General features: G+C 44.4%; 1 protein-coding gene and 1 pseudogene across 4 annotated transcripts in view; one reads left to right on the top strand and one right to left on the bottom strand.

Moving 5' to 3' along the window:
- Positions 1-14,720, top strand: part of LOC310789356 (polycomb group RING finger protein 5-A-like) — a 49,893-nt gene extending 35,173 nt beyond the window's left edge. For all 3 annotated transcript variants that reach the window (XM_083650984.1, XM_083650985.1, XM_083650983.1), the window contains exon 9: positions 12,285-14,720. In XM_083650984.1, coding sequence (XP_083507110.1) covers positions 12,285-12,332 — 48 coding nt within the window. In that variant the 3' untranslated portion in view covers positions 12,333-14,720. The remainder of the gene's footprint in view (positions 1-12,284) is intronic.
- Positions 3,049-4,161, bottom strand: LOC310789520 (casein kinase II subunit alpha pseudogene; annotated as a pseudogene). The gene has a single exon. The product of its transcript is annotated as a casein kinase II subunit alpha pseudogene (transcript).
- Positions 14,721-22,988: the final 8,268 nt, after the last annotated feature.

Below are 22,988 nucleotides of genomic sequence, written 5' to 3'. Positions count from 1 at the left end.
ACACTGCACAGTGGCACAATTATCCACATGAGAGCATGAGAAAAGTAAGTGATACATTGCTGGTTGAAGGCCTAACCTTCTGTTTCTTAGCAAGAAGAAGAAGTCTTCATAGATCTCCAGTCCGGCTCTCTCTCTGTCATGCAGCTCCACACCTCCAGCTCAGTAAACAGCTGCTTTGCTTATGGTTAAAACTCCGACGCTGGGAGGAGGGGGGGGGGTTAACGTGACTTAATTGTTGCAGCTTGCGCAAGCTGCAACAATACGCCCTGTCATTCACACCTGAAGCACTCTGTTTCTGCGTCCCTCCCACTGACCCAAATAATCCCTCCACGAGGCATTGGCTTGTTTGCAGTGTTGCCAGATACCGGTATATGGTGAGTTTCAACCCCCATTTGGTGTTCCACAGGGCCACAAATCTGGCAACCACGCAGTTTGTTTGACACCGCAGTGAGCGAATGGTTTTGACAGTGATTGTATTATTTATATCAGCCAATTAAAGTGTCTAGAGCCGCCATCGTCTTGCGAGCCGCGTCTCGAGGATCTAGGGCCTAGAGTATGGGAGTGTGGCCCTCGCCATCTTCGGGTTCTTGCGGAGCTCGCACGAGACGGCAGGAGACCAGGGCTTTCCCGGAGCTAAAGCTCCGCCTGCTATTGGTCCGTGATCGGCAAGCTGCGTGATCACTGGACAGGTGACCTGTCAATCACCCCCAAAACACAGTCTTTTCTATCGTCTATTCCACTCTAAACGGGTGAGTTATGTAGAAATTGAGCCCCGTACAGTTGTGAGGAAAGGTTACATTAGTCTGCTTTGCTGAATCAGGAAATGACCAATCCTGACCAGCATGAGCGTGCTAAAAGAGCGCCGCTCTTTGAATCATAGCCAATAACCAGTATAACATTTGCTAAATGGGAAATAATTTATTTTGAGGGATATAATTTGCTCTATGTCCATCAAATCATTTTGAGGACGTGGTTTATGCACAGCTCTACCGTCGGAATACAGAAGCACAAGATTGCGCAATTAATCTTTCGGTTTATCCACAGACAGAATATCTCACGTTTCATATCCAGGAGCTCTGTGTCTCATAACTGTTATTCTAAAGGTATGTAATCTTTTGTGTGAAATTACTTTAAGGCTGAGGTGGAGTTTAAATGGCATTCAGTTGGTCAGCGGAAGAAGAAAGGAGTAGAGGCAGAGAGCACAAAGGCAATATTTATAACGTTACTTTGCCACATTTATAATCGCAATCTGACACAAAACACGGGCAAATTGCACTTGCATGTTTGCGCTGGCATATCACTCGTGCAATAACTTGTGAATCGGTCCTCGAGACAGAGCAAATCGTGGGTGCAGATGATGCACAATCATGGTGCTATTAGCGGCCGAAATCCATTCTTTGTGAATTCACCCTTCTATCAGGTAAATCTCCCTCAAAATTTTTTTTGTTTTGTTTAGATGATCTTTTTAGGCATTTTTGCCTTTATTCAGACACAGGACAGTAGGCAGACATGAAAGGTGGGGGGAGAGAGAGGGGATGACATGCGGCAAATCTGACCTCGGGTCAGATTTGAACCCGCGTCGGCCGCGCCAAGGGCCGAGACTCTGTACGTGTGCTACCAGGTGAGCCACCAGGACACACATCCCCCTCAAATGTTAAGCACACAGACTTCCTTTCCATGCTCGTCTCACCTCACAGACACCTGCAACATTCTTAAACACCTGAGCCTTTACCGACAAAGGCACGCCACTAATCACCACTAAAGCTCTCACCAAACACCCTAATCGCCAAGGCTTTCTCTTTCTGACGTTTAGACGCTTTCAATCACAAGCATTCCACTTGTCGTTGTGCTTACCGACCGTACTTCTCCCAAGTGTCAGCCTGCTTCAAGTCCTCAATTATTGTCCCTGTCCCCAAAATGACAAGGCAATAAAGGACTACATATACCCATCGTCGCCTTTACCTCTGTGGTCATGAAGTCCTTTGAGTGCCTTGTTCTGTCCTACCTAAAATCCATCATCTACTTGACCCTCTGCAGTTCACCTACAGAGCCAACAGGTCTGCTGGATGTTGCCAAAAGCAAGGCCCTCCACTAGACTTCCTAACGAACAGTACGGGTGGGGACACCTTGTTATGTGTGAGCTGTTCTGACTCCCGCACCATCAGCACCGGGAGCTGCCCAGGGCGGCGTCCTCTCTCCATACTACTTCTCCCTGTACACCGACAGTTGCACCTCCAGTCAGTCCATCAAGCTTCTGAAATCCTCGGATGACACCACCCTCATAGCAAATCGTCGATGGTGACGAGTCTGCGTAAAGGCAAAGGAGATGGGCCACCTGATGACCTGGTGCCGTCAAAACAACCTGGAGCTCAATGCTCAGTGGAGATGGTGGTGGTCTACGAGAACGCAGCCCAACTTGCCTGTCACCAATTCGATGAATCTTGTTCTTTTCATTCACAATCAATTCTCTTCATGGCATTTTGAATTTCGCTCTCTGATTCCTACTCTGACTCCATGTGTGCTTCAGGTCTCCCTGGTAATTTTTTAAACAAATTAATTAAACAAATTCGCTATATGTTACTGGTGACTGCTGCCTGGCAAAATTATAACCAGGCAGCTGACATCATTTGTCATCAGGGTTGTGAGTCAGTCAGCCTTCCAAGTGATGTCACCCAAGCAATTGTGATGCCATCAGTGAGTGATGTCATCAGTGATGTCACTCGACCATTTAGTCAGCTTCCTTCCGAACTTTGTCCTTCCTTCAGACATAGCCAGATGTAGGTAGGGCCAGCTGCCTGTCAAAAACAAGACTAGGTCAAAACCTACTATGCCAGGCAGCATGTGTGTTACTGATGACATCACTGATGACATTTCATTCATTTGTCATTTTGTCTTCAGGGTTGTGAGTCAGCCTTCCGACCTTCAGAGCCAAATTTAGTCCAGCAGCCAATCAGTGAGTGAAATGAATACCTGTATATCAATTAGACAGTACATTAACTTCATGTCGGGTTAACACGTTCATTCGAGGGGGTATTGAGGACAGTGCCCTCAAGGAGGTTGGCGAGGAGTGTCCAGACTGAGTTTAGTTGGTGTCAGTGAGGGAATGGCAGAGTGGCACTTAGTGCTTACCTCTGTATTCCCACTGGGCAGGTTTGCCAATCCTGCAATGTGTGACTAATCTTTGAAGTAAGGGTGGTGCATGGCCTCGCGGGCGGTCAGCCGGGCCTGGTGGTCATAGCGCAGGAGCTTGTCGAGAAGGTCCAGGGCCTCTGGACTCGCCAAGAGCCGGTTCTCATCGGAGACAAACTTCTCCCACCGCTTACGGTGATGCGTTCCCACGATCTTGAAATCCGGTTTCAGCTCAATGTTGTACTTCTTGATGTAGTCGTCCAGGTTTTTGGTCCCCAGCACCTTGGCTATTTTCACCCACTGGTCCGAGTTGCAATTGCCATGGAAGAAGGGCTCCTTCCTGAAGATCATGCCCGCCAGCATGCAGCCCAAGCTCCACATATCCAGACTGTAGTCATACATCTGGTAGTCCACCAAGAGCTCTGGTCCTTTAAAGTTGCGTGATGCCACCCCGACATTGTATTCATGTCCTGGGTGGTAAAACTCAGCCAGACCCCAGTCGATAAGGCGCAGCTTGCGGTGTTCATGATCGATCATCACATTATGTGGCTTTACATCCCTATGCATGATTCCCATGCTGTGGCAGTAATCCAGGGCCTTGAGGATCTCATACACGTAGAATCGGATGTCTTTGTAAGTCAGGGTCTGGTACAGTTGCTTGAAGTCTGTGTTGTTAACGTGTTCAAAGACCAAGGCGGGTATTTGAGTTTCGGGCTCTTTCACAACATCGATGAGGGAGATGATGTTGGGACATTCCCTTAGATTCTCCAAAATCTTGATCTCACGCTTGATTTTCTTTTTCTTCACCGGCTTGAGTATCTTCACCACCACCCTCTCTTCTTTGTTGTTGTTGCTTATGTTGATGGCCTCAAAGACCTCGCTGTATTTACCGCGCCCCACCTTCCTCACCAACTGAAAGTCATCCTGATTTCCCCACTCCACCACGTGGGACTCATAGTCGCAGTACTGCACGGGCCGGTCTGCGTTGACGTCTGTGTATACTCGGGCCCGGCTCGGCACGGGTCCTGACATGTCCGACAGCTTGGCAGAGATGCTGGGGAACTCTTACTCTCATTGATGTCACAGACTGTTATGATGTCATATATCACCGGTGATGTCATAAATCACCGATGATGTGTCACAGACAGTGCTGAGCCTCCTGGCTGGTGGCTGACTTGGCCACTACTGTAGTGAAGTCGGCCTTCACTTGAAAGTCGTGAACTGGTGTTTTCAGGACCGCAAGTCGTGTATACGACATGCTTGGCATTCAAGTGGTCACGTCATGAGCATGTACTGTTGACACACGCAAAAAATTAGCTGACACATAGCTAGCGAGTGGCTATCTTAATGCAGGAAATGACAGAGGATAAAAGATTAGACCATTGGGAATATCAACATGTTCCTCAGACATCTTTTGTTAAAATTGGTTAAGTGTCCCGATGTCTGTCAGTCACGAAAGTAACGGAAGTGACGTCATCAGTCAGGTGTGTAGTGGTGTATTGGCTAAGTGGGTGTGTGGGCGGGCCCTGTCAGTCATGAAAGTGACATAAGTGACATGATCAGTGACCTCACTGATGATGTCAGTGTAGGGTCAGGGTAGCGGTGTATAAGTTGGCGCTGTCTGTCTGTCAGTCACAAAAGTGAGGGAAGTGACATCAGTCATGTTTGTAGCGGTGTAAGTCATGTTTTGTGTCACGGAAGTGACGTCACCTCCCGGGCAAAAAGCGCAGCATGCAGTTGTGATGTCACTCACTGGGACACAGTTGCTCACCTGTGAATTGCCCAACTGTGATGTCACGTGGGCAGTTGTGATGTCATGAGTGACGTCACTCGAGCAACTCTGAATACTATAATTGGAGAGCCGATACCACACAGTTGCATGATGGTGCACAGTTGCACAGGCCCAAAGGGGCATAGTTGCCCAAGTGTTATGTCAATTGGAGAGCTCGCACAGTTGCTCATGGCGCAGTTGCACAACTGTGATGTCACTCGAGCAGTTGTGATGTCATCAATGATGTCCCTCGAGCAACTGTGATTGAAGGGCTGATGGCGCATTGTGATGTCACAGGCCCTCTCCAGTCTCCATTCCTATTATTATACAAAGAGACTATGGAAAGCTTATGGCTAAAATTACAATGTTTAATTTCTATCCACCTCCATGGCCCCCGGCATTTTCTGAAAACGTCACAAGACACTTCAAGTCATGAACTTGAAGCGTTGAGAAAATGTCTACTTAACATGTGAATATCACATGAGGAGGCCGCCGTTCAGGTACGTCGTATTCTCAGTAAACACCTTGATTGAAGGGCCCATTATATCATCGATGATGTCATAATGATGTCATCATGTGTGTGTGTGTGTGTGTGTGTGTGCGCGCGCACACGCACGCGGGGAGAAAATACTACCACACTCACATTCGAGCAATCGTGATGTTATCGTTGATGATGTCATCAGTGATGTCACACACATCCTGGTGGGGGCTGCTGCCCCTGCACCTTTCTGACACAGCCCCCCTCAACCCCCCTGGATTTTCACTTGGCAATAACTTAAAAAAGACTTTTTTTAATTAAAAACAAAAACAGTATAAACTCTTTTATAAATATGGGTAGAATGTGTTAAAAGAGACTATGAAAAATATATAGCCTATTTATTGAGGATAGGGCATTCACAGACTAGTCGACTAGTAAAACCACTAGTCGACACTGTGCTTAGTAGTCGACTAGTCGTTTTAGCAAAACATTTTTTATTTTTTATTTTTTTATTTTTTTTATCTTTAACACATTCACTGCCAGCCGTTTTTTTTTTACTGTAGGTAGGTTCTGCCAGAGGGTTTTTTTGAGGATTCTGGCTTATCTTTCAAGACCCGAGGATTCTTTTCTGCTAAGATTTTGTGAACACACAATATCTCAAAAGAACTAATAGAATGTGTGCTTTCTCTGTCTAAAAGAGTTAGTTTGTAGAGTTAGTAGTTATGTAAGCATTAGCAGTTGAATACAGCATGGTTTCAGCGTCTGAAAAATTATTCAGAGATAAACGGCTTTTTGTGAAATTCGATAGAACAGTCACTTTAACCATTCATTTTTGGCATCAGTAAGACGTCAGACATCTAAACAATAGTTTTGAACAGTAATTTCCTCCATAACAGCAGGAAACCCCCCTCTGCTTCCAACTCCTCCCTCCGTGGGCGTTCTCCTCCGCCCTCCTTGGCTCTGCAGCGGGTCTGTGACAAACGAGTTGCTGCTGCCTGGCAGTCTGGATGGGGCTCGCTGGATGGGTTTCGCTCGTTTCTTGGCGGTCCGGTTGAGAGCTCTGATGAAGCTCTTGCGATTCTGGGCTTATTTATGGTGCGTGTTTCAAAGTGTGCATCCAGTCTATTCTTGGAACCCCCCACCGTTGCCACCGCTGTGCGTCAGCGCGAAAGTGAAAGCGTTTTCGCCATCCATTTTACAGTATGAGAACGGCTTCCTCGCGCTTTTCCCTCCAGTTTTGGCTCGCCTCTTTCTACTGTGGAGAGACATGTCGCCACTCAGTGGGTCGGTAAAATAGATTATACACATTCAATACCTCCAATTCTGGTATAGGAGACGTAAAAGGGTTAGATCAACGTCCCACCGTCAAAAAAAAAAAATCAATTTTTTTGACGTAAAAACACGTCATTGGCAGTGAACCGTTGGATTTTGTTTGACGTAAAAACACGTCATTGGCAGTGAACGTGTTAAGAAAGAACATGAAGTATTTACACGACATACATCGACTATCATATCCCATATCCCATATCCCCCACAAAGAACATCAAAACACAACACAACAAAACAAAACAAAACAAGAAAACAAACTGCATAAAATACCCAATAATCCAAGAACAAACAAGACTATTGGACAAACAACCAAACAAAAACAATGCATTCAAAGTAAATACATAGATCTTGCCCTGTTGGCAGCTATGAAATGCATAGCTTTAAATTGGAAAGCATCCAATCCCCCAGCTGTAGTTCACTGGTGGAATGAACTCTCAAGCTACAAGAGCAAAGGCAGATTCTTAGACATCCCCAAAATATGGCAACCACATACAGAGTTTGACTTTAAGAACTTTTTACCCCAGTGTCATTAGGCTTATCAGGATAGGAGCTGAATGCATTGTTTTTGTTTGGTTGTTTGTCCAATAGTCTTGGTTGTTCTTGGATTATTGTGTATCTTATGCAGTTTTCTTGTTTTGTTTTGTTGTGTTTTGATGTTCTTTGTGGGGGATATGGGATATGGGATATGATAGTCCATGTATGTCGTGTAAATACCTCATGTTCTTTCTTAAAGATTAAAAAATAAAAATAAAAAGGTAAAAAAGGTAAAAAAAAAAAAAAAACGGTTAATCGACTAGTCGACTACCTTTAGGGACGACTAGTCGACTAGTAAAATTCACTAGTCGTGAATGCCCTAATTGAGGAGTGCTTTTATTGTGAAATTCCTCCTCACGGAGCGGATCTTCCAAATCCACTTCACATCCGTGACTTGACACATAGCAGCAAGCAGCATAATGGCTGCCAGCAGTAATGTAAACATTTCAGACAAGTAAAGTGAATGCTGTTAGTTACCAAAGTTACTGATGACACCACACCAGGCTAATGTTAATTACCAGCGTTACTGAGGACATGCCAGGCTCAGGGGCGCCGGAAGCAGGGGGACATGGGGATATTTTGTCCCCCTTAAAATTTGGTCCCCCCCTTTTTTTTTCAAAATCTGAGGGGGCAACTACCCCTGACGCTTAGAGCCCACTTTACACTGTTTACACAGCCTGTGATGCTTGTTAAAGCCGTGATCGTTGTGGGATTATTACACCTGAGACAGACAGACCCGGGGATCAAGTTACAGAGAGCCCACTTTACACTGTTTACACAGCCTGTGACACTTGTTAAAGCTGTGATCGTTGTGGGATTATTACACCTGAGAGACAGACAGACCCAGACTCTGTACTGCACTCACTAACGCACTTTAGGATGGCTTGAATGTGTTGTCATTGGCTGCTGCTATAATCGTATACGGTTATTGTTATTTTATTTTTGTGTTGAGATGACAAGTTTTGCACTGTGTTTTGAAGTGATAATAATAATAATAATAATAAGTTCAGTGTTTCTGCCTGTGTTGCTCTCTGTTGTAATGTAATTGTAAAATGACCTAAAGGGAGAGCAGGTCACCAAGTGAGTGAGAAAAGGAGAAAATACTGAATAATGACATCACTACAGTATAATCCTAATGTTAATTTAAAATGAGATATTCCTCTAAATAAGGCTAAAAATCATCCAAACGTCCAAAAAAATGTCAATTTAATGGGCACCGGCAATATATATATATATATATATATATATATATATATATATATATATATATATAAAATGAAAAGTGTCCCCCTAATTGCAAACTCATTCCGGCGCCAATGGCCAGGCTCAGAACAGCTGCAGTGCTGCTAAGTGCCACACAGAAGGAAAGAAAAGTAAGTGGATCACTCGGTAATATTGGGCAATTCAATTCTGAGCATGTCAGTCTTTGCTGCAGTAGCCTAGGTGTAGATGTCAGATCATATCAAATGAGGGGTTTTGTATAGGTATGCGTGTGTGTGTGTGTGTGGGGGGTGGTGCGTGTGTGTGTGCGCGCTCCGGTTTCCTCCCACCATCAAAAGACATGTATGTTAGGGTTAATACTCCTGTTGGTCCCCGGGCGCTGCACTGCGGTTGCCCACTGCTCCTAGTTCTAGGAAGGTTCCAAGTAGAGGATGGGTCAAATATATATAGAAATATAGACATTTTTATTTTGTCTGAGGATAAGCCCCCTTGAGATGCAGCATCTCGTTTACGAGGGGGTCCTCGAACATAATACATGAAACATTTCAGGAATACAAAACAAAGGTAACATTCAACGAAACAATTAACAAATACACACATAAATGCTCTCCCACCATCCCAAGCATCAATTAATCTATACAGACATCAATACAAACGAGGCTTTCCCACATAGTTAACTATAGACTATATTATATAGACATATACTAGACATAGAATAACAGACAATCAAAAACAAGAACAACTCGATTTAAGAAAAACAAACAATGAAGTCTTGAAGATATGAAAAGAAGTAATTGATCTAAATGAGTCAGGCAAATGCAGAGGATGAATTTCCCCATGGGGATAAATAAAGGATAACTTCACTTAACTATTCTCTCTCCCTCTCTCTCCTCTCTCCCTCTCCTCTCTCCCTCTCCTCTCCCTCTCTCCCTCTCTTTCGCTCCCTCTGTCAATTCAGTTGAATCCAATTCAAATTTGCTTTATTGGCATGAATGTCACAACAACACTGTTGCCAAAGCATCAATCAATAAAGCAAAAATAATTAGTATACAGTATTACACATCAATACACATTTACCAAAATATTAATTAATACAACATTAAAATGAATACATAATAACCGAATACATCATAGTGTGTGTGTGTGTGTGTGTGTGTGGGGGGGGGGGGGTCTAGGTCATTCACTGTCCCTCAGGTTGTGGCATGTTGAGACATTGGGCAGATATATAAGCCCTGTCTCTCCCTCCCTCTTCTCTCTCCATCTCTGTCTTTCCTCGCTTTTCTCTCTCTCCATATCTCTCTCTCTTCTCTCTAGCCCCTTTTACACCGCCTGAACGCCGCGATCATTGCAGCATCATCCCGCCTCGCCTCTTGTCTAAAAGTCACAGGGACGGAATGGCGTGTCATTTTGTTACGCCTTTCGTTCCGGCAGTGGAGGTAGCATCAGCCCCGAGCAACGTCTGGGTAAAAGAGTAACCCGTGGGAAGGCGGATCGAAGGGGGGGGAATCACGTCGTTTACCGCAGTCTCGTCTGTGCACGTTAATTCACTTCCGAAAAACGACTATAGTATCCCTGTGCGTTTCTAGCCGACTAAATAGCCTATATCCCAACAAATCCATAACTCCATAGGAGTGCTGGGGCAACGGTTAGAGAAGCGAGCTTGTGACCGGGAGGTCGTTGGTTCAATCCCCAGGACCGGCAGGATAATTCTGGCTGGGGAAAGTGAAAAGGCAGCGCTTGCCCCCTCCCTCATTACCATCACTGAGGTGCCCTTGAGCAAGGCCCTTAACCCCAACCGCTCCAGTGGAGCTGCTCAGTGGCCAACAGATCAGACTGTGGTTGTACTGGTCAGCTTCCAGGTGTGAATGTGTGTGTGAATGTGAACAGGGCGCTCCTGAAAAAGACAGCATTGCTCTAGTGCTGCACGATTTGGGGGAAAGGTGCGATTAGCGATTATTATGGTGGACAATATTGCGATTTGCGATTGTGATTGCGATATAATAAACAAGAGGTATCTAGGGATGTGCCGGCATGAGTTTTTGACGGTATGATAACCTTGGACAAAAATACCACGGTTTCACGTATCACAGACTAAAATACATATGTTCCGAGTTAAAATATATTAAAACTAAAACAATTTGAAATAAAATTATCTTTACAAAAAATAAAACATTTTGAGACATTTGCCTGTCCCAAACATGTAAAAAAAGAAACACCAGAAAAATAGAAACTGCACTGTGTTACAGCACATAGAAGATGGCTCAGACTGCCAAAGTTAGTTACATGTCTGTCGAGTAATACAATGATACACCCCGTTTATTTATTTTGTAGCGACAAATGGCCTTAAGCGCCACACTCACGTGACTCTTCTTGAGAGAGCGGTGAGGTAACGTGCATCTGCAGACTTTATCGAGGGACCATGAAGGCGTCATGTGACAGGCTAACGCTGAAGCCTGGAGGTGCTGCTGATGCAGCTGCGACAGTGTTTTGCTATCAACCTTGTTAATCTCGCTATGTTCTTCATCACAGCAGGTCATTACCCACTGTGCACTTAATCGTGCACTAGTTCTGCATAAGCACCTGCAGCTCTCTCCTTATTTGACTGACGTTCTCACTAATCACACGGCTGTTTACATGCGTTTCTGAACAGCTAGCTAGTTATTAGCATAGCTCGCTGTAAGCGATCGTGGATGTTTCTCTCTCTCCCTCTCGGTAAGATGTTATGTAACATTGCTGCGCATAACATTACTTATTTGCGGGAGTGCATGGGAGAAGTATCCCGCTAGTGTTGATGGCCAGTGTGATGGCAGAGAAACGTGTGCTCGTGTCATGTCGCCGGTCTTCAGCTTTGCCGGTAGAGAAAGTGACGTCACTTAGGCGACCGTGTATGTAGTCTTTCCGATTTATAACTTCTAGTGCAACAGTTTGGCGACAAACTGCGACTTTCTTGACATGCAAAGTTATGTTTTAAATTTACAAAATTTGCGTTGGCACCCCGTGGCACAATTCGAACGGGATCAAAAAAGTAACCTTATTCTCCGTCCACCGCCATTCATATTTTTCGCAGCGCTGGTACGGGGAGAAAGCAGGAAGTGACGTTTCACTTTGGCTCTCTATATACAGATACCATTAATCTACATTTTATCTGTTGTTTCTGCGTCGTTAGGTAGAAGCAGATGCCACCCTCTGCCCCACAGCATATCACATGTGGATGACCTTGCTGACGCACAGAGACACATGCACACACGCAATCTTGAGTGTGCTCAGTCCCAACTCACCCCTCCCCTCTCCTCTCTGTTCTAGCTTCTCACTATAAGAATCCATGTCAACTGTCACATCGTCACTGCATCAATGTGACTCTCTGTATACGTGAGATGATCGCAGTCTCTTCGTAGCCATTGTCATGAAGATGGCTAATACACATTTTTGAAACAACTTTCCTGACTCCTGGCTTCATTCAAATAATTGCTCATCGTTTTCATATTGGCTGAAAATGCTATTGTTTATAAAGCGGATGAGGAGTGGTGAAATTCCATTCCATAACAGGATAAACATGATTTATCCTGGCAGCTACACAGCATCAAATGAAGATATGGTACTTCCAAGATAGGATACATCACGCTCTCCTCCATGTTTTCTCAACTATTCCAAATTATAGCATGCGTCTCTCTTTTGAAAGGCCCCAGGAACTGTGTGTGTGTGTGTGTGTGTGTGTGTGTGTGTGTGTGTGTGTGTGTGTGTGTGTGCGCGCGTGCGTGCAAGTGCGCACATGTGTGTGTGTTTTCTCGCTCTCTGAATCAGTTTTTTCTCTCCTCCCCTCAGACCTATCCCATGGTTCTGGAGTATCGGCCGCGCATCGACTTTGGCTGAACCAAGCCTGCAAGAAGAGGACCACACACACACACACACACACACACACACACACACACAGAGTGGGTACTGTATGCCAGCCTCCAGGATTTTGCTTTTTCTTTTGTGATCAAAAATGCTTGATTTTTTAATTTGATTTTTTGCAGTAAAATTGCAGGAAATAACAAAAATTCCAAGTTGATGGCATCCCGCCCGCCCAACTACTACTTAATGGCAATGCAATGCAATTTGTAAGTTTTATATGATTTTTTTGCGGTGAAATTGCAGGAACTGGCAAAAATAGCAAAGGTTGGTTGAATTTGAATCAATTACCGCGATCGACAAAATGGCAAATTCCTGGAGGGAGTGGTATGCTATACAAAACATTAGGAACAATTGTTAAGAGGTTGTTGAAGAGGTTGAAGTTGAACAATCCACGTCTCACTTGTATCTAGGATTAAAAGAAATGATTGGCACACAAAAAACAGGCACCAACATCATCCTGGTAGATCATTGGACCCAGTGCTACATGCTAAAACTTTAGCATAATGAGTGATAGTAGGCAACTAGCATTATCCAAAGTAAGAGGAATACATTTTAGAGAAATAAAATGTTATTATTATTATTATTATTATTATTATTATTATATGGCCTGTAGATGCAGTATTTAAAAGATGTAATCATTGAGTCAATATAGCTGATGTAGCCAGATTTGTTTTGGGAACTATTCCAGCACAGCAAATACTGTATATTCATCCGCTAGTGATGTTTAGCTGTACACATTCCTTCCCCCTATCACTCAGCATAGTGTATGCTAAAGTGTTAGCATGGAGCATACTATCACTCAACATATCGCATGCTAGTGTTAGCATGGAGCTACTATTATGCAGACACAGGCCAGTTCGCCTAATGAAAACCATCCCGATAACATGATCTCACATTCTGTCTCACTCCACGCATCAGCCTGGACTTCAAGCCGGCCACAGTCATTTCAGTGGGTGCCGGGAGTATTTGCCTTGACAGACAACTCCTTCAGCCAATCGGCATCACCAAATCCAGTCCTTCGGACAATCAATGTCAGGTCTAGTAAAATCCAAATCCACTTGGAAGAAGGCCGAAAATGTCTCTTCCGCCGAGAAACACCAGAGACCTTTCAATGTAGAGACTCCTCAACTTCCAGTCACTTCCTGTACCTGTTTTGCCACTGCCACGCCCCCTTAGGAGACTGGTCAGCCAATGAAGTTGCATACCATCGACAGCCAGCCAATCAGAAGCTGACAACCACGCCCACTTAGGAGACCAGAAGAGTACCAAGGGGATGTCGTATTGTTCTAGGCTTTCCCAGAAATCACCGCCATGCTGGTTCGTAGGGGGAAAAGGGAATGGGATTTTTGTATGGGGATTTCAGTTAAATGCATGACATGTCTGTGATTGACAAAGGTTTAGGAAACAGTGATGTTTGTGTTCAGCAAGATAATCTAAACAAACGAGGACCACTTTTATGACTTGAAACGTTTTCTGAAAATTACGTAAAAACACATTTATGCTTCAAAAGTCATAAAAGTGGTCCTCATTTTGTGAAGATGATCTTGCTGAACACAAACTTTGCTGTTTCATAAACTTTTGTTAACCACAGACCTTATTTCATGCATTTAACCGAAATCCCCATACAAAAATCCCATTGACTTTTCCCCCTACGAACCGGAAGTGCAACTTCCGGACTCATACCTGCGGTACTCTATAGGCGGAGCCTGGGAGTGGGGTGTGTCTAAATGATCCGCCCCTAACCGCACTAAGGGCTGTGTTTACTCTCCTAACGTTAACGTTACCGCTCGTTGCTGATTGGCCGGTGAAGTTGTCAACTGGACCGGAGGCCAGAATAATGGGCAGAACGAAAGAGAATTTGAGTTGACGTGATCAGGATGGCTCCATCACTTTCAAATCGTTTCATCTTGTCCTCTCTCTCTCATCTCCGGCTCTCCTTCCTGACTGAGCGGGATTTAAAATCAATCGGACGTCAGAGTGTTCACCTGAGACACACACAGGTTGCTCGCAATGCTTTCTCCACTCATATTACCTACAGTAGGCTACATGTGCACACACACACACACACACACACAAACACACACACACACACAAACAAACACACACAGGCAAACACGCACTTACGCACAACGTGCAGAGAAAGAGAAAGATTTAATGTATTTTTGTACAGCCGATGATGAAATGCATATATGTTGTTATGAGTAAAGAGGTTTTATGCTACATAGAATAATATATGCTATAATATATGATATTTTTAAATGTATGTTCCCGTGCCTAAAAACCTGTTCGGCTCAGAAATGAAATACGAGCATATCTTCACTTGCCTGTCTAACTCTGTAGATTAAATGTTGATTTTCTACTGTTCAGCTGATTTTGGTTGTCACCGTTTTTATCTCCCAAATGAGGAGCTGTGTGTTCGATGTAGAGGCAGAGGCTGCACTCTGCAATGCATCATGTCTTACTATTGAGTAGTTTGATTGACACCACATAATATCCATGTGATCCAGGGACTCTGCAGCTTCTTACTGTCACCGACCAGGCTGTAGCTCAGGAGGTAGAGCGGGTCGTCCACTAATCGCTTTGGATGAAAGAGGTCGGTGGTTCGATTCCCGGCTACTCCAGTCTGCATGTCGAAGTGTCCTTGGGCAACATACTGAACCCCAAATTGTTCCCGTTGGTGTGCCAGCACCCTGCGTGGTAACCTGCCGCCATCGGTGTGTGAATGGGTGAGTCTACCTACTGACTGTAAAGCGCTTTGGATAAAAGCGCTATATAAATGCAGGCCATTTACCATTGACCATTTAGGCCATTTACCGACCACAGTGGCTGCCTGACTTTGAAATGCACCTGATTCCCTCAAGATCTGACCTGCCAAACCCACTTATAGAGTAGAAAATAAACAATGAACAATATTGGTGACAATGAAAGCAGCTGGTAAGATGAATTCAGTCACAGCCACAGATGGACATCCATCCTAATTTCCCACCGATCATCTTCGGCACTCGGCCTGCAGCCTTGTGGGGATTTTGGTTAAATACTTGAAATAAGGTCTGTGGTCAACAAAAGTTTATGAAACACTGAACTTGTGTTCAGCAAGAAAATCTTCACAAATGAGGACCACTTTTATGACTTTTGAAGTGTTTCAAAATCATAACACCTGAGAGCCGGAAGTGCTAACATCCAGGTCTTCCAGATTCATCCGGTACTCTATAAGAGGGGCATAGACACACACACACACACACACACACACACACACACACACACACACACACACACACACACACACACACACATATATATATATATATATATATATATAAAAATATATATATATATATATATATATATTTATATATATACTGTATATATATATGCCATATATATGCTACAACATTCCGTCCCAGTGATCCTTTGTATCGACATTAAAGGAAGATATTCACACATTTTGGTCACTTTTGGTTGGGTATTTTGTGACTATTTATTATAGACAGCGTGCACACACAGTGTCAGAGAGAGGGGGTGGAGGAGAAGGCAGGGTGTGACCTGCTGCACACCTGCCCCGCTTACTAACACCTGCATGATTTTTTCCCCTCCTCCATTGCCTCCGCCAACAAGTGAGCAGTCAGCCTCCATGTCTGTCCAGACTTTGACGTTTGAGCCAAAATGTGAAGAAATTCCATCAGGGCGTTACTGTGAGATCGTGTGAACGAGCTTGAAAATGGCCTACGTGAGGTCACAGTGACCTTTGAGCACCAAAATGTAATCAGTTCATCCTTGAGTCCACGTGGACGTTTGGGCCAAATGTGATGAAATTCCGTCAAGGCGTTCCTGAGATATTGTGTTAACGAACATCGGACGGACAGACAACCCGAAACCATAATGCCTCCGGCTCAGCTAGGACCGGCGGAGGCATACAAACAAGCTTTTTTTGGAGAGGTCTGCGATGGACAGCGATGACATGCACCGTCATACACAAACATACATGCTCATCAACACACACACACACACTCTCTCTCTCGTGCAGATATTTACAGCTTTCCCTGGCTGAAGCGTTCCCTCATGGTCTCAGCTGTTGGAGTTGTGTGCGCCAGGTCCCCGTGGCACCGGGCTCCTTTTAGACGCCGAGCCATCAACGCGGCAATATGCTGCGCGTGTCATAGCAACACACCAATATGCTGCGCGTGTGTCATAGCAACGCGCCAATATGCTGCGCGTGTCATAGCAACACACCAATATGCTGCGCGTGTGTCATAGCAACGCGCCAATATGCTGCACGTGTCATAGCAACACGCCAATATGCTGCACGTGTCATAGCAACACACCAATATGCTGCACGTGTGTCATAGCAACGCGCCAATATGCTGCGCGTGTCATAGCAACACGCCAATATGCTGCGCGTGTCATAGCAACACACCAATATGCTGCGCGTGTCATAGCAACGCGCCAATATGCTGCGCGTGTCATAGCAACACACCAATATGCTGCACGTGTCATAGCAACACGCCAATATGCTGCGCGTGTCATAGCAACACGCCAATATGCTGCGCGTGTCATAGCAACACACCAATATGCTGCGCGTGTCATAGCAACGCGCCAATATGCTGCGCATGTCATAGCAACACGCCAATATACTGCGCGTGTCATAGCAACACGCCAATATGCTGCGCGTGTCATAGCAACACGCCAATATGCTGCACGTGTCATAGCAACACACCAATATGCTGCACGTGTCATAGCAACACACCAATATGCTGCGCATGTCATAGCAACACACCAATATGCTGCACGTGTCATAGCAACACGCCAATATGCTGCGCGTGTCATAGCAACACACCAATATGCTGCACGTGTCATAGCAACACACCAATATGCTGCACGTGTCATAGCAACACACCAATATGCTGCGCGTGTCATAGCAACACACCAATATGCTGCACGTGTCATAGCAACACGCCAATATGCTGCACGTGTCATAGCAACACGCCAATAAGCTGCACGTGTCATAGCAACACACCGATATGCTGCACGTGTCATAGCAACACGCCAATATGCTGCGCGTGTCATAGCAACACGCCAATATGCTGCACGTGTCATAGCAACACGCCAGTGTCATGTGGAAAGATGAATGGGAGGCAACACAACAGACGACAGCCATCTTGGATTGTGAGGTTTTTGAGTAAAAACCACCGTTAAAAAACATCAGCAAAAAGGCCGACTTTAGCTTGCAGACATGTCTTAGTTCTTCGATCAGTGTTTCGTTTTTCCCAAACTTTTTTTTCTGGGGAGCCACTTTTTAAAAATCACAAGCCATCGTGAGTCACGACCCAATTCTCAATAGGGCTTTTCTACAAATCATGACAATTAGTGAATTTGTGCATAAAAGAACGTTATTATTAATATTATAATTATAATATTAATTCATTAATAGACCCTTTTTATGTTTGTAAACAGTGTGATTATGTATTGTGTGGGCGGAGCCGAACTGGTTGCAGAAAGTGACAGCTAGCGGTTCAGCTGTCATAGAAATATGGAAGATCCCGACGCCTCCTCCACGTATTTTAAAGCTTTGCCAGCAACAGACAGGTTACTTTACACAAACAAGCTAACTCTTTCAATGGGGTGAGGTTTCCTGACCCGTACTCCCTGTCAGGATGGGTCTAGGATCCAATGCATCGCCAAAGTTGCAGTGCCGGACATCGTCATATTCCTAGTGGGAATGTCCAGCGTCTCTACGGCACAAGACGTCTTTTTCCAGTATGTTCTGTTCCACTCTAAATGGGTCTGCTGTCGTGCGTGCGTCCTGATGGCGCGCGTGTCGCGGAGGCTCGGTCCTTCGCGCGGCCGACGCGGTTTTCGAAACCGACCCGAGGTCCTTTGCCGCATCATGTCATCGAGGCCATTTACACCTGGCGTTAACATGCGTTTTCTGCCATCAGATTGCAATCTGATTGTGCTTGACCACTTGAAATGCCAGGTGTAAACGCCCCCCAAGACACATTGAAGACGGATTGCAATCTGATCGGCCAAACCACCTCCGGATGTGGTCAGGGATGCATTGTGCACACATTGAACACAAGTGTAAATGCAATGTGTCCTCTCAATCTGGATACGGCAACTTTATATGCGAATTGAGAGGACAAACATTTTGGGTGTTAATAAGTATAATAATAATCTGGATGTTATCTGGATAAGGAAAAGCGCATGTTAGCGCCAGGTGTAAATGGAATCAGGAGAATTACAAGTACAATCTGATTGCAATCTGATGCAAGAAAACGCATGTTAATGCCAGGTGTAAATGGCCTCTGTGAAGTCCTGACCCAGACTTTGGGAATGGCTGACTGCTTCAGATGGTCTGGGGCTCCTGGTGTTGGTGACACGATGACAGTTTTATTTACAGTGCAGTATCCAGTTAACATCAACAGATGACTTAGCCAGCAGCTGGTGTTTTATTACAAATCTTTATTGGCCTCTTGGTGAGACAATGTGTTGCGTTTACAACATAATTTGCTATAACTGTAAGGATGCTTGTGATTCATGTTGGTGATAACGTCGGTGCTTTGTGTCAGCACTGCAACATCATGTCAATGTTAAAACATTTGATCAGGAGCCACTTTTTAATGCACTGTACCCCGTTTTTTTTGGTCACTCCCACATCTGAAATCGACGCCACGATTGCGACAATGAAATAAAACGGTTTTAAGTTTTTAACACATTGACTGCCAGCCGTTTTTTTTTTGCTGTAGGTAGCTTCTGCCAGGCCGTTTTTTGAGGATTCTGGCTCATTTTACAAGAGCCGAGGATTCTTTTCTGCTTGGAGTTTGTGAACACGAAGTTCACAAAAGTACTAATAGAATGTGTGCTTTCTCTGTCTAAAAGAGTTAGTTTGTAGAGTTAGTAGTTATGTAGATATTAGCCGTTGAGTACAGCATGGTTTCAGCTGTCTGAGAGTGAAAGCTGAGATAATCGCAGTTTTGTGAAATTCAATCAAACAGGCAGAACAGTCACTTTAACCATTTATTTTTGGCATCAGTGAGAGATCAGACATCCAAACAATATAGTTCCGAACGCCCTCTCCTTCAACTCCTCCCTCCGTGGGCGTGTCTAGTGGCTTTCAGCCTGCGTTTGTCACAAGCGAGTGCTCTGCTGCAGCCTCCCTCCCTGGCAGCGAGTTTGAGCAGCCTCCCTCCCCGCCTACAGTATGAGAATGAGGCTCGTTCGTTTCTGGGTTTTCGGAATGCGTGCGATTCTGGCCTTTCTGCGGGCGTTTCAAAGTGTGTTTTACCCATAATATATTATGCAAATTTGCAATCCCCCGTGTGCTGCTGCTGGCGCGGCCCGAGAGCGGCGAGTCTGGTGACTGATGACTGTAAAATCGGCAAGCCATTTCCTTGAGAATGGAGGAAGCAGCCGCGGGAGGCGGCTGCTTTTGGTTGACTTTCTCTCTGTCGGGAGGGCACCGTCGCCACCTAGCTGGTCGGTAAAATAGATTATACACATTCTCTTCCTCCAATTCTGCTATAGGAGACGTAAAAGGGGTTGATCGATGTCCCACCGTCAAAAAAAAAAAATGTTTATGTAAGCCGAGATATCTCGTCCTTGGCACTCAACGGTTGGATCATGTAAGCCGAGATATCTCGTCCTTGGCACTCAACGTGTTAAGATTTCAAGATTTCTTTAACATTCTTATGCACTCAAGTCAATAGAAATGGTGTGCTCAACTCAGTCAAAAGACATCGGGTGCCGGCGGCCAAACAGCATGAAAATGTGTTAACAGGTGAAAATGGCAGCACACACTGATACAGGTATGTACTTCCATCCATACATAAAATAACGTTTTGCTTAAAAACACCAGGAAAAAGTACAAAGACAGTGCAAGTAGTCCATGATGAGTGATGAATTTATGACAGATGTTAATGAACAGATACAACCCAGACACCAGTATTACAATTGTCAAGGAATTAAACAAAAATAAAGTCCAGGACGTTTCCATTGTGGTCCCCATTAAATATAATGTAAATATAGCAAATGAAAGTAAGTAAAAGGTCAAAACTAATTAAAATGTTAATGACCAGTAGAGGTATAGGCCTTGGACTTTAGGAGTTGTACTTGCCCTTCAAAGACTTGAGACTTGTCTCTCCCCAGACTCAAATATTATGTTGAATCGCTGCACTCATACTACATAAGTGAGGCTGTGCCAGTTAACAGCCACTGCTGGTTTTGAAGGCGGGTTGAAATTGAATGAGTGACAGGTCGTAGCACCGATGAGAGGGCAAATGGGCTGCGCCTCCCGTGTTGTCTGATCGCAAAGTCCTTACTGATTGGAGAGGACTGAAGCCATCACTGGCATATATGACTGGCCAAGTGAACGGTTCCCTCCCATAACCAGCCCTCTGAGGGAAAGTGTCCCAGACCCAGAGAGAGAGCTCTGCAGCACGCAGTAACGTAGTGTATCAGCGTAAGAACTCTCATGGGTCTGGCGTTGAGACTACTTGAGACTTGACTTGAACTTGCCACTAAAAGACTTGAGACTTGAGTAGGACTTTGACTGGCTGTGTGTATTTTCATGCTTACAGTGTGCATCACTTGCGTATGTGACTTTTTCTCTCTCTGTGTGTGTGTGTGTGTGTGTGTGTGTGTGTGTGTGTGTTAAGTTAAGTTATCCTTTATTTGCAGAGGAAATGCATCCTCTGCATTTGACCCATCCTCTATAGTCCAGGCAAAGTAGCGTTTTACGACAAACTAATTGTAAAATAATTTTTTGCAGCTTAGATCATTTCTATGAGGTGTCCAGAACAACATACTAAAAGTCCTAAGAAATCCTAGTTGAGGAAATATGTTTAATTCTCATCAATCCAAGATGTGTGCCAGTAAGGCCAGACAACAATACACCCCAATGGGGCTATTTTTTTCCTTTACTCCTATCAAAATAAAACTTTATACAGTGAAAGTATCCATGAAAAGTAAAAAATTTTGTATTACAAGTTTCTTTGAAAATGAATTTGAATATGCAAATGAGCTATACACTAATCGAATAGGCTACCCAAAATATACCCGCATAGGAGTAAAGGAAAAAATGAAGCCTATCACAATCAAACCTCACACAGTGAAAGTATACATGAAAAGGAACTTTTTTGTTTTACAAGTTTCTTGGAAAAATCAATTTTAAATATGCAAATGAGCTCAACACTAGGCCTAATTGACTTGTCCAATAAGCCAGAAAGTCACAAGTAAAACAGGGGCCAAATAACTAACACATTCATGTCTATTCAGTAAGTTAACCTATGCATAAACAAGATAAATTTGAAGTCACTTGCCACACTTACCTGGGTCACTTGCCACAAAAAGACTTATATTGACCTTAAGAATTGATTGCACAATCTTGCCTCGAGTTGCTTTCTAAATTATTATTTTTTATTTGCGAACAAGCCTAACCTAATGACATGACAGAAAGTCAGAATAGCCATCTTAGTCATTAGTAACGTGGTGAGATTACATTTTGGGCTGGTAGATTTACAAATAATTGGTATTGTTGGTAAGATTACGAGATAACAGGCAGAAGTCATTCTTACCAACTAAACGATTCACTCTCACACAGAAGACAGATGAAAAACCAGATAGACACACTTTCCAGACATTCCAGCTCTTTAAATAATTTTGCCAGACACCAAAACTGCTTCTGTTTTTGTAGTAAGCAAGTATTTCAGACCAGGCGGGCCACACATCAGACTTCCACCATTTGTAAAGTAGCTTTGCAGTGTTATGAGAAGCTAGCAACAGCAATATGTAGGCTAGAAACCCAATCGGAACATTTTAAGTTACCAACTCCTTTCTTTTTTTTTTTTCTTTTTTTTCCCCGATTTTTTATCCCATTTTATCCCCCATTAGTGCTCACTTGATTTCTCAATCCTGGTTGCTACTCCATCCTCTGCCGATCTGGGGAGAGCCGAGACTGGCTCCATGCTTCCTCCGAGACATGGGCAGTCAGCCAGCCGCTTCTTTTCACCTGCCAGAGGAAGCTTCACCGGTAGGACATAGCACGTGGGAGGTTCACGCTATTCCAACCAGTTCCCCTCCCTCTGAACAGGCACCCTTAACGACCAGAGGAGGAACCACATTAGCAACCAGGATATTGCATGTTTTTGTGACGGGGGTTCCTATATGAAGGAAACCCCCGGGAGGCACGGGGAGAACATGCAAACTCCACACAGAAAGGCCCTTTTGACGACCCCACCCGGGCGGTGGGCACTCGAGGACATGCGGACGGGCACGCATTCCTTCAGCGTTCACATCGTCCCAGGTGGGAATCGAACCCACGACCTTCGAGTTGTGAGGCAATAGTGATTACCACTGCACCACTGTACCTCCCACCAACTCCTTTCTAACTAGACATTTCTATCTGGTTAGGCTTGTTCGCAAATAAAAAATAATAATTTAGAAAGCAACTGGAGGCAAGATTGTGCAATCAATTCTTAAGGTCAATATAAGTCTCTTTGTGGCAAGTGACCCAGGTAAGTGTGGCAAGTGACTTCAAATTTATCTTGTTTATGCATAGGTTAACTTACTGAATAGACATGAATGTGTTAGTTATTTGGCCCCTGTTTTACTTGTGACTTTCTGGCTTATTGGACAAGT

This window comes from Poromitra crassiceps (assembly GCF_964638095.1).
Source record: "Poromitra crassiceps genome assembly, chromosome: 14".
In the NCBI taxonomy this organism is placed as follows: Eukaryota; Metazoa; Chordata; class Actinopteri; order Beryciformes; family Melamphaidae; genus Poromitra; species Poromitra crassiceps.
Note: the sequence above shows the minus strand (reverse complement) of the source record. Positions and strands in the feature narration are given on the sequence as shown.